Source organism: Rissa tridactyla, chromosome 6 (assembly GCF_028500815.1).
Source record: "Rissa tridactyla isolate bRisTri1 chromosome 6, bRisTri1.patW.cur.20221130, whole genome shotgun sequence".
NCBI classification, from domain to species: Eukaryota; Metazoa; Chordata; class Aves; order Charadriiformes; family Laridae; genus Rissa; species Rissa tridactyla.
Window position 1 is genome coordinate 36,497,265 of NC_071471.1, and position 16,136 is coordinate 36,513,400.

The window sequence follows — 16,136 nt, forward strand, 5'->3', positions numbered from 1 at the left end:
CTGAAGGAACCTGTCGGTCATTTAAGTGGGAGCCAGGAGAGGCACTTAACACAGGTTAAACTATTTATTTGGATTCAAAAGGAAAAAAAAAATATATAAAAAAGGCTAGAAGGACATCACATGAAAAATGGGAGCCCCAGGATCCCCAGGGCAGTGGGAAAGGGCAGCCGGCATCCGGAATTTTAGGGGCACGGAGGGTCTCAGGGATAAATTATAAACCAGAGCCTTTGGTACGGCTGCCCTGCTGCGGGGCTCCCTGTGCTTGGCCCGGGTTGGCCACCGCTGGCCCTCCACAGCTTGCCCGCTCCTGGAGGTGAGCTGAGGGCACGGCTGGCTCACCCGGAGCAGAGGGGAAGGTGAGATCTGTGCGGGCTAATTGATACTAAATTATGTGGGGGAAAAGAGGAAAACCGAAGGCGGGCGGCTCTGTAAACATATCTATTTTTCACAATCCGCACCTCCGTGATTGAAGCTGGTGTCCAGGGTGATATATGATAGAAAATTGATGAAACATTGATGTCGGGGGATGAATATTTCAGGAGGAGCTGTATACGTTGTGCAGCACTCTTCTTAAATCTTTAACAAGTGTTGGATAACCTTGAGAGGGGTGTTTATAAGTTTGTTCGGTGGCACGGGGAGCCGGGAGCCCCAAGGTGATTCGGGGGGGACGCTGCCCCAGGGAGGACGGCGATGCCCACCATGATGCTCAAGCAGGTCCCATTGCACGGGATTCTCTCGCACGGGGAAAATCCTCCAGGCCAACACGTGCCGAACCATTCCCGGCTCCCAGAGCAAGGTGTGGGATGTAAAGGTCAGCTCCGGCTGCATCCCGCAGGCCTCGGAGCATCCCCAAGCCCTGCACCGGCTGTAGCTGCTTCCTGGCAGCTTGACCTGATCCCGGCCTCGGCGTGCTGATGGAAAACAGGTTTGCCAGCTGCTCTCCTCCCCCAGGTTGACTTTTTTTCCTCCCCCAGGTTGACTTTTAAGCGCCAGCACCTGGCTTCAGCAGGGAAGTTGTCCCCGTTGGGAGGAGAGGGAGGGTCATGGGGGACTTGGGGTCCGGTTGGGGACACAAGCCCAAACCTTAGGCAAGAACAGCAACAGGGGAAGAGGGAATCTGAAGAGCAGCTCAGAGTCTGGTGAGTGGAAAAGTCCTGCTGGCTCGTAGCTATTTTGAGGTAAGGCATTAATTGAGGACCAGAGGGAAAACAATAAAGCCATCCCCGAAATAGAAGCTGTCAAAATGTCGTTGCTAGGAGTGAAGCTGAACCCAATTTTTTTTATATATATATATTTTTATTTTTTTTACCCCTGTTGCAGAGCCTGTCGGCCTCAAAGCAACTGCGAGGGGGCCCAAGTTCGGGGTTTTTCTTTGCTCCCAGCAAGACCAGACTCCCCAGTCTCCCCAGTCCCCGGCGCAGGGACAGGGAGGCAGCAGCAGCCGGGCACACATTAGGGCTAATGCTTTTCGGTGACATTTAGAAGAGGCCTCAGGGGCCCTTTGCATTCACTACTCTGAAGATTTGCTTGTTTATTTTGGAAATTAGCAGCGCTCCAGCTTTTTTATTAATAAAACCTCTAAGAAAAAGGTTGGGTCGTCTTTTTTTTTTTTTTTTTTTTTCCCCCCACAGGGAGGGAGCGTCATCTGGAGGGCGGGGGCTCGGTGGGGTCTCTGCTCCCAGGATGGGGAGGGAGAGGAAAGACTTACAAGCAGGAGGGTTTTTTTTTTTTTTTTTAAGGAGCAGTTTTGATGTTTCACGTAAAAAACCAGTGTTACTGGAACAGTTGGGTGTGCCTTTCCGGGAGCGGGACCTCCTGCAGCTCCTGCCCGGGGCTGCTGCCTGGGAAGGGTCACCATCCCAACCGGCTTCTCCTCCCCAGCAGCCCCAAATGGAAGCAGAGCCGGATGGTTTACGCTTCTCCCACCCCACCCTGCCTCTCCGTAAACAGCATTTCATCCCAAAAACAGCAAGATGAGCGTGAGGTGGGGAGGGGGAAAGGAGGAAAAAGCCTGCTCTGCTCCCTGTCCCAGGCTGGGCATGTGTGGTGGCCCTTGGGGGCTCTCAGGGCCACCGGGCAGGGAGCCCCTCCTGTGTAGTCCTTTCAGGTCATGCCCATGCCACGATTTCCAAGGCTCCATCAGGAAGAGCGTTTTCCTGCCACTGGTATTATCTCATGGCACTTTCCATCTTTTCTTCCCCCCCACACACAGAAAGCTGCAAATCGAGACCCTGAGGCATCCACATAGCACCAGGAAGACTCTTGTATGTCTGTTTTTTTAAAGATATATTTTCTGTTTTGCAGTGTTCAAACACCATCTGCTGTTTTGTACGGTGGCACTTTCACAGGAGGGGGTCATTTTTAAGTGTAAATTGTTCCTTAAAGTACATATTGACAGTAGCGGAGGCTGAAACGGCTGGAAAAACCCTACAGCAAGCACAGAAAGTACCACAGCCCTGCTCTGGAATGACTGTTCTCATTCTGCGAGGACTTTGCTTCTTGCCTTCCCACCTGGAAGAGCATCTCCCACCCTCGGTCTCCTGCAAACCCAGGGACAACTAGCACCTGAGGTCCTGGTCCTGAAAGACAGGTTGGAAAAAAAGAATAAAATATCCCTGATTGCTCGGATGAATCGAGGCCGGCATCGCCCTGCTGATACCACTTGGGCTTGTAATAAGAATTATAATATATATATAAAAATGGAATATATATATATTTATGTTACTGGTAATGGTGCCTGTGCCGTGTGTGACGGAGGGAGGAGCGTGGTTATCAGAAGCAACGAGGCATGGCTTCAGAGGGATGCTCTTGCCCAAATTCGGGGACGCTGTGCGAGCCCCCCGTTAGCCCCCCCCGGGCGCTCGGTCTCCGTTTCAAGGTGAGCAAAGCAGCAGCGAGTCCCCAGTGAAGACAGTCGGTCCCTGATCTGCAGCGCTTAAGCAAATACGATTAAAATAATTGCCGCAGACGGGTGGTTGCTCTCCCATTTCTTGTTACGGAGTGTCAGCGGGCTGTAATGACTGCTGCAGCGCGGCCCCGTGCTATTTCGACGTTAATTTGGTATCTCACTCCCAGCTATCACCTTATTTATTTTAGAAGCTTTAATTTATGTCGGGCCTGGAATGCCAACTGTCCCAATTACGCCAAGGTCGGGGAGCGGCTCCTGCAACCCGTGCGTGTGTCGGAGCTGGAGCGGCATCTTCCCCGGGATCTCCTCCTGCCGCACCGGGGGGATGCTACAGGACCTGGGGCACGCTCTGTAGACCGACCAGGGAAGCAAACAGGGATATTTTTCATGTGTGGTTTTCATTTTTTCTCCCCCTTTTCTATTTTTTTCTCTTTCTCCACCCGCCCCCCCCCCCCCCCCCTCCGGTCCCGTTCTATCTTCTTGCTGGCAACAGCAGACGTTATATTTTGACGAGTTAATAAACATCTCCCCCGGGAGGGAAGGAGCTCCGGCATGTTCTGCTTCACCGTGTTTTACGTCTGAGTAACAGAGTTGCAGAGCAAAAGGTGTTTTTCTAATGGGAGAACCTGGGGGCTCACGCTCCAGCCTTCTCCCCGAAGCTGCTTCGCTTCCCCGCCTCTCGGCGGGCTGATACCCTGACGCTTCTGTGTTATCTCCTGGGGGTAACCCATAGCCGCAACCTCTCTCAGCCCCTTTTCCTGCCCCCCCACCACCGCTCCCAACCCCACATCATCTCATGGAGCTCATGGTTTTGAGCCATTTATCAGCCTCGGACGTTAAGGTACGGCTGTACATCTCTCTCGGTGGCATCTCTGGGACCGGCAGGGTTTCAGGAATCCCCTTGCTGCTGGAGGTGGGGGGGGGTCACTGATGAACATCAGGCACTACTACAATGAGCTGCTGGCAGACGCCAGGTCTCTGCGTCGGGGATGCATCTTATCTTGCTCCTCCCAAGCACCTCCCTCTATTTCTCCGCTAATGGGGAGTCTCACAACCTGTGGTTCTTATCGGCCTTTCGGACCAAAACCCAAGATTTCTTCATCATTTTGAGACCGGCAGGTGAGGAAGCTCTTGGGAAACCTGAAGAGCAGCGCCAGGTGGACGCGGCTCCGAAACCTAGGATGCCCCTCACGGCCTCACCAACTCAGGGGCGGCCGCTGCCTTCCTGCCTTTCACCAAGAAGAAATGAGACCTTGGACATGGCACAAGGCGGGCCCAGGAAGACGGCGCAGGGGCTGGAGGAGCCAAATTGCCCCATTCCAACTTGTAGAACATTATCGCTCGTGAATTATGGATAGTTATTGCACCTCCTGGACCATAAATTATTGAGCAGACATGCTGGGTGGAGAGCGAGGAGCAGGGGCCATGCTTATGGCGGGAGGAGCTGGCACGTGGTATCTTTGCGGGGAGCCGGGGGGTGATGATGTTTTTTCTCCCTTTCCTTCTGAGCAAGAGCATCTCCGCCTGAAGCTGAGGAAACAGCCGAGCTCTGCCCACCATAACTCACTGAGTCAGTCACGAGCGCGACCACGGGCACAAAATCCCTGGCGAAGGATCCCGGAGAAGTTTTTGGGGGGGGTTCTCCCAAAACCCTGGTTTTTCTCCCAAAACCCTCCCCCAGGTTTTTCTGCTCGTGCTCTTTGTTGCGTTTTCACTTTTTCTGGGGTTTGGGAATGGATAACGCTGGTCTGCACAAGGAAATGGTCTGGTGGGAGGTGTCCCTGCCCCAGGCAGGGGGGGTTGGAACGAGGTGATCTTTAAGGTCCCTTCCAACCCGAACCATTCTACAGGCTGCCCAGGGGAGTTGTTGAGGCACCATCCCTGGAGGTATCTAAAAGACAGGCAGACATAGTGCTTAGAGATGTGGTTTAGTGATGGTTTTTGGCAGAGTTGGGTTGGTGGCTGGACTCGATGATCTGAAAGGTCCCTTCCAGCCTGGGTGATTCTATGATTGAAATGAGATGGGTTCCTTAAAAAGACAGGTATAGGGATGCTGGCCCAAAGCAGGAGAAAGGGCAGCGTGCCGTGCCTTACAAACAGCAGTCTCTTCCCCCTCCGTAGCGTCAGACACTGCTTTGGCTTGCAGAAGAGGGAAAACTCTGCTTTAATCTCTTCGGCGTACAGTTGGCTGCGCAATATTTGTGTCGGAGATGGCAGACAAAGCAAGCTGACCGACTCTGTGCACAGCGATGCGGGAAACCAGCCAGCCAGTATCTCAGCGAGAAGGATGTAGCGGGGACCCTGGCCGTGCTTCGTCAGCCCCGAGCACTCATCTTCCTTACACGAAGGCTGGGGGCTCTGGCCGGGGAGCTGCCCCATTAGCTCCAGTGCTCAGCTTGACGCAGACTGGTCCTAAGGTTTGCCGTGCCCTGGCTGGCCAGCTCACCCCCTGCCCCTCCCCTCCTGCCCTATCTCCCCAGAGCAGCCAGCCTGGGGGGGACAGGGACTTGGCACCTTGCTGAGGTGGTCATTAATCACCCCAGCCTCGGCTTTGGAGAAGGGGCAGGCGGCAGGAGCAGCTGCCCCATGGTTTCAGCCATGAAGCAGAGCTGTGGGTTGGTCCCGAGACGGGACGGGGAGACACTTGTTTCACCGCTGCTTTGCTCTCCGGGGTGACTCGTGCCCCCCCAGTGCAGCTTTGTCATGCCCAGGGCTCGGTGCCACCCTGCACTGGGACTTGGAGGTAAAGCCTGGCATCCCCCCCATGCCCCTCTCTGCCTATCCTGTAGCATCACCCTGGGCACTTCTGAGGCCCAATAACCTCCCCCTTGCCCTCCAGAGGATTTGGGGAAGGGTTTATTTAGGTGGTGAGACACCCCGTCTATTTATCTCCCCGGCTGTGCTGGCCCGGCATTGCTGCCCGGGGACGGTGGGTCTGACGAGCCCTTTGTCCCACTCATGCTCCCGGCAGCTCCGGGCTCAGGGACTCCCCGAGGTGGCTGCTCCATCATGTTTAACAGACCCATGCGCCCCTCGAGTTTGCCTAAATGCTTTCTGGGGCCCATTTAGGCTGTAGGTCTCCATAGCATCCTGTGGCAATGAGTTCCATAATTTAATCAGGGGTGGCATGGAAAAAGCACTGTCTTTTGTTTGTCCTTAAATCTGCTGCCCGATAACTCGATTTGGACACTCCTAGTTCCTGTGTTGGAAGAAATGGGGAATTATCGCTGCCTCTGCACCTGCTCCACGGCACTGGTGCTTTTATACCGGCCCTCCGCGGCTTTTCTTTCGCCTCTCCCGCATTCATACCTGCTGGCAATTTTTCCCACTGCCCTGCCAGCCTGACCTGGCATCGCCCGGAGGATGGAGACAGGCAGTTCTCTGCTTTGCTTCATGGCAGTGTTTGTCTCCGCTTCTCTCCTGCTCCCTTCTTTTACAGGTGTGGGAGAGATGCTGGGGAGGCACTGCTGACTCCGGTCCGGATGCCGGCAGGCTCCCTCCGGAGCAAACCAGAAGGGAAGAGTTCATCACACGGGTTATGGGCACTTTGGGAATTACTTATCTCCTAACCAGGCTTTCCCAACCCCATGGGACAGGGGGTACCGTGAAGCATCACCCAGGGTGGAGGAGAGAGGTGGAACGATGGTCATGTTGGTGGGGGGGAAATGGGGAGAAGGGGGGTATTTGTGTCAGCCTCTCCCCCCGCCAAGCGGGATTTCCATGGCATCTCGAGCTGAAGCCATGGAGGCTCTCGGAGTCCGTAGAAAGTGAAGCGTTTTCCCTAATCGAATCACACGCCAGTGTCACTCGTAAAGCTCTGCAAAGCAGAAAGGACTTGGGAGCCACTGAACCACAAACACCTCCTCCCTCCCCAGCGCCTCCGCCGAGATCCTGCCTCCCTTCTTCTCCGTCTCCCACCCCTGGACACGCCTGGGGAGGGAGCTGGGGCTGGGATGCCCCACCTTGTGCCCCGTGGCTGGTGCAGGGCCATTACACCAGGTATTCCATAAGCCCGGGGATTTGGGGAGATGGCTATAGTGCTTCATGGTCTCGGTCTTCATCATGGGGATGTTCTGCCCGCACTGGTCACCTCCCCGACAGGGATGTCCCCCTCCAAGCAGGCGCTGGGTACACAGCACATCTCGGGCGTCCAGTGGGTCTTCTCCATCTTCAGCTTCCATGAAGATGTTACATCTTCTCCCGTGCCTTGCTCGGCTCCCTCAGGAGCCCCTGCCAGCCCAAGCAGGGGATGTGCAGCGTACAGCCGCACCATTTGGAGCAGGAGCACAGTCCCTTGCCTTCACTGCCCCGGCCAAGACGAAAAGGGCAACTTGGGGACCTCAGGAGGCCTTTCCCAGCACGGGATGGGGGATGCTATGGAGCAGGGATAGGAAGAATCGGTGCTGGGTATCTCGCCCTCAGAGAGCAGGGGAGCTGCTGATGGAGGCGGACGTTTCTGAGAAAGCTCTCTGTTCAGGTTTTGACGGTGCATCAAGCAGTGGCTACGCTGCCGCCCCCGAGCATCCCCACGGAGCTGTGCGCGGAGCAAAATCAGCAGGGAGGCTGGCTTCCGTGGAGCCGAGGGGACAGGCTGGCTCCATCCCGGTGCCCACCAGCAGCAACACACCCAGCAAAATATGCCAGTCTGCCCGTTTTGTGGGCAAACCTGCCCTCCCCCCCTCCGGCCCTTTTCCTGCCCCAGCTCTCGCACGTTAAGAAGTAAATTCCCCGTCTGTTACAGGCAGCGGCTGGGGCTTCTCTGCGGCAGTAAACAGCATCCTTGCCGCAGGTCCGTCAGCGGCAATTTCCGCAGCCTCCTTCGGTGCACCAAGAGGTGGCGAGGAAATCGTCGGCAGCAGGGGGGGAAATAAATAAATAAATGAATAAACCACTGCTAAACTCTGCCTTTACTTTGTGCCGGAGCTCTCTTCCTAACAAGCAGCTCTCTAGGTAAAAAAAAATATAAATAAAATCCCCCTTTTTTAAAAAAAAAGCAGCAGGGTCATTTCATCCCGTCCGGATTCCCACAGGAGGGAAGCGGGTGTCTGCGGAGCGAGAGGAGATGCGGCAGGGGCCGGCTGAGCCTCCCGCCGTGGCGAGCTGGGCAGTTTTCAGCGGCGGCCGCTTTTCCCCAACCCGGGAACGAGCAATTTTCCGCTTTTGGTCCCCGTTGCTGCGGTGCAGCCGGGCTGCAGCATCCCGGGGACAGCAGAACTCCCCGCAGCCGAGGCTGTTCCTGGCTGGGGAAGCCCTTCCTGGCCTCTTGGCCCCACGCTATCTGTACCTTTGCCGCGTATCCCTTCTTCACCCCCCCCGCCCCGTGCCTGCCTTCGATGCTCTCTCGTTCCTAATGCCTGATGGTGTCGGCGGCGCTGTTTGGCCCGATAGCATAGTTATGGCTAATTCTATGCAAATTGTCTGGAAGACCTACGAGCCCCCAAATAGATAAGCACCTCCGGCTACCCCGCTCCATAGCTGCCCACAGCCCTTCCAGCCAACCATGGCTGCAAACAGCATGTGGGGGCTTTAAAGAAAATACTCTTTAAAAAAAAAAATAAAAAAGAAATCACCCTTTCCCCCCCAGTAGAATATTCTTTATACCATAAAGGTGTCTTGACATCTACATCCAGCCTTATCCCAGCCCGCTGAGATGTTGAGTGAGGAGAACGGTCACCGTCTGAAAGAAAAAGGCACTTTTTGAGGCCGTTTCAGCCCACCGAGGTCCACTCTGCCTCTGAAATTTGGGTGGGAAATGCCTCCCACCCCTCCCGTGACCAAGGGATCACGACTGGAGGGCACCATGACCTCCGAGCCTGAACAAGCGAGTCTTTGTCTCACCTCCTGATTATGCTTTGGGAGTTTCCTCTGTTTATTATTCATCCGATTGCCATCTTTTTTAATGCTTTAATGCACATTCCCCCCCCGCACACACACACCTCCTGGCTATGCTAAAGACCCAAATGCCCAACTGAGACATGCGCCAGAGAGGGTCCCTGCTCAGATGCCGAGTGCATCGCTGGTGGGATGTGGACCACGGGTCATGGAATCATAGAATGGTTCGGGTTGGATGGGACCTTAAAGATCATCCAGTTCCAACCCCCCTGCATTCTCCCGCATCCCTGAGCAGGAGCAGTCCCTCCCTGCCCCCCCCACGCAGAATCCCAAAAACCAGGTTCCCCTCTGACACTGCCCCTCTCCTGAGCCGTACCCACACCCAGTGCAGACCCTTTCCCATGTACCATCCCCTTCCCATCGGCTTCATCCGCCCCCATCACCCACTGTCCCTCCAGGGCTGGTGACAAGAGCCAGACCTGCTGCGGCTGGGTGGCTGAGACCCGCACAACTCATCACACCTCCAGCGGTGCCGCTGCGTCGGGGATTTAATTGACCTGGGCCATTAGAGGAAAACGAGGGGTAATAGGTAAACACCTGGGAGGAAAAACAGCCCTTTGCCTTAATGATAGTTTGTCATGTCAGATTTTTCTAAAATTGCGAAACAGTGGCAGGCTAACCATTAATTTGCATTGCTTTAATTCATATTTTGAATACCAGACAATGACTTAAACGCCACCCGGTTTAACCCACACGCTCTCACTCATTTCTACAAAAAACCCCAAACGAAACAAAACGAAAAAAAATCAAAAACATTCAAAAGGTGCGCTCTGCTTCCAAAAGCAGGTGTTGTGACTGCCTGCCGGTTCCTCCACTCGTTAGTACCAACACCCGCGCTGGTACCAGACTCAGAATTCTGAGAAGAATTCTGAGCCCCTCGTGTGCTTCACACAGCAGAACCAGTGCTATCGGTGTTATTTAATAAAGAATAAACGCCCACCCAGGCACAGAGCCCTCTCTTGCACCAACGGTTACCGCCAGTGCCCGGGATTTGGGCAGGTGCCGATGTGCCATTGCGTTACGCTGCCACCGCGACCTGCACGTGAGCCTGACGTGTGTCCCGACCCGGCTGGGAAACAGCCTTTTTTGCTGGTTTATTTTCTCAGGCCTCTCCCCCCCAGCCCCTCTCCAACGCCAGCGCCGCCGGGTCTGCGTCACGCGCATCCCCCCGCCTCGCTGCCCAGCCAGGCTCTTCTTCAGCAGCTTCACCCCCTCCACAGCAACTGGAGATGAGTTGGGTTTTTTCCTCTTAAGCCTTTTCCAGCATGTCCCACTGCTCCATAAATATGGGCTGAAGCGCAGCCAAGGGGGGGACGCTGGAGGTAGCGCTCGAGGCAGCTCCGAGGGTGGTGGGACACTGGCCCAGGTTGCCCAGAGAAGCTGTGGCTGCCCCATCCCTGGAGGGTTCAAGGCCAGGTTAGATGGGGCTTGGAGCAACCTGGTCTGGTGGGAGGTGTCCCTGCCCAGGGCAGGGGGTGGCACTGGGTGGACTTTAAGGTCCCTTCTAACCCGAACCACTCTGTGTATTGCAGGGGATGTGTGGGTGGCCCAAGCAGCGTGGCACGAGTACCCCCCCGTTTTGGGGGCTGGCTGGGGTACCCACGGGACCGGCTGAGGGGCAGCCAGGCTGGGAGGTGGCAGGAGAAGGCAATTGGGCAGCGAGGAGAGCTCATGATGACCCTGAAATGTTTCCTGAGGTGGACTTTCATTTCTGGGTGGTGCTCGAAAGGCCCATCCCAAGCGCAAAGGCCACCCCATGGTCTGCGTGTGACACCCTGATCCAACAGCAGACTCCGTTCCCCCAGTTTCTCCGTCCCCTCCGGCGACAGCCGAGCTCAGGCCAAGGGGCAAAACCCGGGAGCAGCACGTTGGGCCCGGAGAGAGCTGGTGCCAAACCCACAGCCCCGGTTCCACCAGGCAGGCGCGGGCTGTAATTACCTCCTGCCTGCCAGGGTTTCTTCTTCGCCCCCACTGCCCTACCCCGGAGGAACCCAGCAGCTGCCAGCAATTAAAAGTAGTTAGCAGTTCCCATGCGACTTTAACCATTTGTAGGCAGCAATGGCAGCCCCCTCTCCCTCAGTGGAAGTGGTTCTTGCTGTCACCTGGCGCTTTGTGGCCCTGTTTGTGTGGATGCTGCTCCGTGAGAAGCTCTACCCTAACGCAACTTGGCTGAACTTGGGGTTGCCCCCTCTCCTGGGCATACCTGAGCCCTTTTGCCCCCCCTCTCCAGCAAGCGAGGAGCCTGAAACCCAGCCTGAGGGGAAAGCTGTGCCCCCACCGCTCGAAGCCTGCGAACCTGTAAGTTCGTTCGCAATTCTTTGTGGGAAGGGAGATGTCCAGAGAATTGAGGAGCAGCTGCAGGATAACTTCCCCGAAGTGTGATTTTTTTTTTTTTTTTTTTTTTTAATTTTTTGTTCATGTGTGTGTCTGAGGTTTTTGTGCTTCTCTGGGTACGTTTTGCAGCCTGGGTTTTAATCCCATTTTTTTCTGGGGTGGGGGGATGCGATAACGCGTCGCATGCTCCTGCAGCACCCACGCCTTTAGCAGCAAAAGGAAATTTCATGTCTTGCGTGTATTTTTGCCATTGTACTTCTTCCAGAGGCAAGGGTGGGCATGCCAGCTCCCGGGGGCTTCCGTCACGCTGGGATGCAGGGAGCTGGGGGGACACACAGCAGGGACCAGTATCCCTCTGGGATGTGAGACGGACGACACACACACACCAGGGACCAGTGTCCCACTGGGATGCAGGATGTGGGGGACACAGACAGCAGGGCTGGTGTCCTACTGGGATATGGGATGGGGTGGGCCAGTGTACCCCTGGGATGTGGGGAGGGACACACACACACACCCCGGGGGCCGGTGTCCCCCTGGGATGCGGGATGGGGGACACACACATGGCAGGGACCCGTGTCCCACTGGGATGTGCGGAGAGGGGGGACACACACAGCAGGGACCGGTGTCCCGCTGGGATGTGAGATGGGGGGGACACACAGTGGGGACCAGTGTCCCACTGGGATGCAGGGAGAGGGGGAGGACACACACACTCATCGGGGACCGGTGTCTCACTGGGATGGGGACACACACACACACACCGGGGACTGGTGTCCACCTGGGATGGGGGACACACACGGGACCTGTGTCCCACTGGGATGCAGGATGGGGGACACACACACGTTGGAGGCCAGTGTCCCACTGGGATGCGGGGAGAGGGGGGGGGACACACAGCGGGGACCAGTGTCCCGCTGGGATGGGGGGGACACACACGGCAGGGACCAGTGTCCTGCTGGGAGGCGGGATTGGGGAGACACACACGGCGGGGGCCGGTGTCCCGCGGGCATGCGGGGGACACACAGCAGGAACCAGTGTCCCGCTGGGATGCGGGATGGGGGGGGACACAGACGCACCGGGGACCGGTGTCCCGCTGGGATGCGGGATGGAGCGGGGGCACACACAGCGGGGACCGGCGTCGGAGCGCGTTGCGGGGCTCCCCCTTGCGCCCGCACACCCCCACTGCACACCCCGCTCCGCCGCTTGTTCTCAACCGTGGATTTTCCAGCCCGGCCTCGGCTTTCCCCCCCCTCCCCGCCCCGCACCCCGGGCTGGACGGGATGGGGGCGGGAAGGTGGCGGTGATGCCGGAGAAGGGGAAGGGGGGGGGGGGGGGGGCTGAGGCCGGCACAGCTCATGGCAGGCACCGCCCCCGCCCCGCCCCGCCCCGCCCCGCCGGGCGCCGGGCAGCCCCGGCAGTGTGGCGAGGCGGGCGGGCAGGCAGCGCCCCGCCGCTCCGCTCCCGGCCCCGCCGCCATGCCGCCGCCGCCCGGCCCCCGCCGCCCCGCCGCCTTCCTCATCCTCGCCTTCCTCACCCTCCGACGGACGCTGGGCGCCGCAGGTAACGGGGGGGGGGGGGGGAGAGAAGAAGTTTTTCGGGGCGGGGGGCAGCTGTCTCCCCCCCGGGGAAAAAAGTTCGCTGCGGTTTAGCCCTTTTTTTAGGGGCAGCTCTAAGGGGTGTGTGTGAGGGGGGTGTCCAACCTTGAGGCGTTTATTTCCCTTTTTCTTTATTAATATCAAGGTTGAGGGGTGTGCGGGGGGGGGAGCTCAGCCGCCCCCGGGGCCGGGGGATGCTCCGGGGGGAAGATGCTCCGGCAGAGGGATCCTCCGGGGGGAAGATGCTCCGGGGGGGATGCGGGTTGGCAGCGCCGTTCCCCGCCTCACCGTGCCGCTGGCTTTTTTTTATATATCTATATAATTTTTTATGTCTGTGTATTTTTGTATATCTATATATTTTTTATCTCTTCTTTTCCCCCTCCCCCCCCCTCCTTGGGAAAAGCAAAACAAACCCACCCAAACCCAGCCGCGTTCTCTAGCGTCGCCAGCTGCGATTTGCCCAGCGGGTCAAATAAGTAATTATGCAGCCTGGATATTATTATTTTTATATTTATTTATTTATAATCTGCGTTTTTATAAACCGAGCTATTGATGGCCGGGCGGCTAAGTGGGCTTTTCCTATGGCTCTTCAAAGTTTCCTGTGCGCAACCCAATCTTGTGATTGAGATGCACTTACATCCAGCCCTTCCGTTGGCAATCCCTGCCACAGACAATAAACAGAGGCACGTCTCTCCTGCTGCCCTCTCTCGTTAGGACTCCCGTGATCAAATTCAGCCTTTCCGCTATATTTTTCCAACCCCCCCCCCCCCCCTTGCGACTCGTGAACATCCTCTGCGTCTCGGGACTTTGTCCTTTGTCATCCTCCGGCGGTGGCAAAGCAAAAGTGCCGGTGTTTATCCTCCAGGTATTAAAAAAAAAAAAAAAAGATAAAATAAGATGTCCGCGAATATAGAGCTCAGAAAGTGGAGACCTATAAAGTTTCATGGCTTTTCAGAGGTTGGAAGAGACCGTCACCGTAAGCGCCGGGGCTCCGGTGACGGGCAAGGTTGTCATCCCCGTGGGAACTCGGGAGGAGAGCCTGTCGCTCGCTTCCCGCAGCTTGTGGCGAGGGTTTGAGGACGCAAAAGCGCAAGCACAGATCTGTCTCCTCAGCAGTTAAAAGCGTCTCCTGACAAGCTGATTTTCTAGGAAAATGAACCAAGCCTTCTTTTCTGAAGTGTAATTAAGGTGACGAGGAATTTGGGGGAGGGAGTTTAATTAGATTAATATTTTTTCCGCCTCCGCCGCACAAAGATCCAGTGTGTTTCAGCAAATGGAAAACAGAAATGGCACTATTGACTTATTCAGTGGCCTTGGACGTTGCTGCAGCGGCGTCCTCCAGCCGGGAGGAACTCTGCCTTTTCTGGGAAGGGAGAGCTTGGAGAGCCGGCAGCTGGTGTCCCGCTCGGCGTGTGCCTGAGAGTCCCGTGCCCTGGGGGTGGGCAGCGAGGGGCCCGGAGGCTCGGCATGGCGTGGGATGCTGTGGCTGGCAGGGAACTGGGAAGGCTGGATTAGCCGGGATGCGCTGGGTCAGGGTTTAGCTGTGGCCAAGCAGCCTGGGGATGCCGGGGAGCTGGGGGGATATTGGTTGGGGTGGTGGTGCGGGACCCCCGCACCTGGCTCCATCCCGTGCCGTGCTCTTGATTTTTGCGTGCGCTGAGTTCACGCAGGGGTTGAAATGAAGCTGGGCAGGAGGGAGGGAGTGAAGAAGAAAAAAACAAGTTAAACCTGACCAAGCTGGATCGGTTCGAGTCTGGGGAGCTTTCCGAAGGCACGCTGTTAATCTGGCGTATGTAAACGTGTGTAAAGTTTGTAAGCTGTAGAGCTATAATTAGTGTTTCTCCAGGAGTGTTGTTTAGCAATTGCATGTGAGGATGCAGAGGAGGGAGCTGAGGTGGGTCCTCAGCCCCGCCGATAATCTGCTCCCTTCCCCATCTTTGCCTGGTTCTAAGGAGGGAGGGAGAGACATCACCTAGAAAATACTTTTCTCTTTTAATAGCAGAGAACGTACATGCTGTTTGCGTTGGGTTTTGCAGCGGCGGGGAGGGGAGAAGCGTTGTTTTGGATTGGGGTCTGAATCCCAGCAGCGGCGGGCCCACGCGTCCCCAGGACTGTGCTCTCCTCTGCTGCCGGCGGGACCCCAGCTCCCACCCGTGTCCCCCCGATACGGGTCCTGGGGGCTTTGCCGGGCTCCTCGCTGTGCTCTGTTCTGCTTGGCTGTGCTGCTCTCAATAGGAAAACAACTTGGCGCCAGGATTTTGAGCTTGCCTGAGGGCCTTTCCCCACAGATTTTTTGTCACGATCCTGAGGGTGATGCTGGCAAGGGCGTTTGCAGACGGTGTGACACTGCCACCCGGCTGAAGGACCCTCCTTCCATCCCTCTGCTCTGCCACCATCACAGGACAACACCTGGGGAGCGAGGGAGGGGGACACTGGCACTGCTGTCCCCCACCAGCATGGGTTGGTGGTGGCAGGAGGCTGCTGTCACCGGGAGCAGATGGCTGGGGGAGAGACGCTCCAAGACCTGTTGCTCCTCAGCAAAGCCTGCCCTCCCAGGAGCCGGGGGCTTCCTCGCTCCAGGCCAGCCCTGTGTGGAAGGATCTGCTCCGGCTTTTTGTCTTCTCCTTTAGCTGCTTGGTTATGGAGCCCTCACCTTCTTGTGAGCTCGCCGTGCGTGTTAGTGGCAGAATGAAATAATGAAACAACAACAAAAAAAAAAAGGAGAGAAATGGAAAAATACTACTTTAAGGAAGGCAGAATCTCTTGGAAGTGGTAGTTGAGTGGTGGAGGGGGGTAGGGGAGGAATCCAGACTGCATTTTCTCTGTTTAGAAATCAAAAGTGCACCGCTGCTGACCCAGTGAGCAGCTTGGAGAGTCCAGCTGGGTCCTTTATCTCCTGCCCTCTGGAAGGTCCCGTGGGTCCTTTTGGTGCTGTGCATGCAGCTCCCTTTCCATCCCTGTCCTAGCCATACAGGAATTAAAAAAAAACAAAACCAGCCCCACACTGTATTTCGGGTCAGTTAAGCAAGCCGAGATGATGCAAGGAGCTTGGTTTTGTTTCCATTTCTAGCAGCAGCAGCGCTTTCAAGTCCTCAGCCGTGTGGTTTTTCTCCCTCCTGGCGTGTTTGGGGCTGGTGGGATCCGTTTGCCAGCCCCGTGGGTTATCGGGAGAGTCCGGGAGCTGGGCTTGGCTCCGCTCGGCAAAAGCCCGGACGGAAGGGGCTGTATGGAGTCTGCGAGGAGTTCATTACAGCAGATGTCGGTGCCATAAAGCCACAGGTTCCTGCTGTTTCCTATTCACTTATATCCTCCCGGCTTTAGCGATGCTAATGCGAGCGAAAACATTTGCCGGAGCGAAGGAAAGGGGGGGGGGGGAGGGGGCATAAATCACCAGCCCATTCCCTCTGCCCCCC

General features: G+C 56.5%; 1 protein-coding gene across 2 annotated transcripts in view; it reads left to right on the plus strand.

The window, feature by feature from the left end:
* The first annotated feature begins 12,557 nt into the window (after window positions 1-12,557).
* Window positions 12,558-16,136, plus strand: part of UNC5B (unc-5 netrin receptor B) — a 56,513-nt gene continuing 52,934 nt past the window's right edge. For both annotated transcript variants that reach the window (XM_054206986.1, XM_054206987.1), the window contains exon 1: window positions 12,558-12,688. In XM_054206986.1, coding sequence (XP_054062961.1) covers window positions 12,604-12,688 — 85 coding nt within the window. In that variant the 5' untranslated portion in view covers window positions 12,558-12,603. The remainder of the gene's footprint in view (window positions 12,689-16,136) is intronic.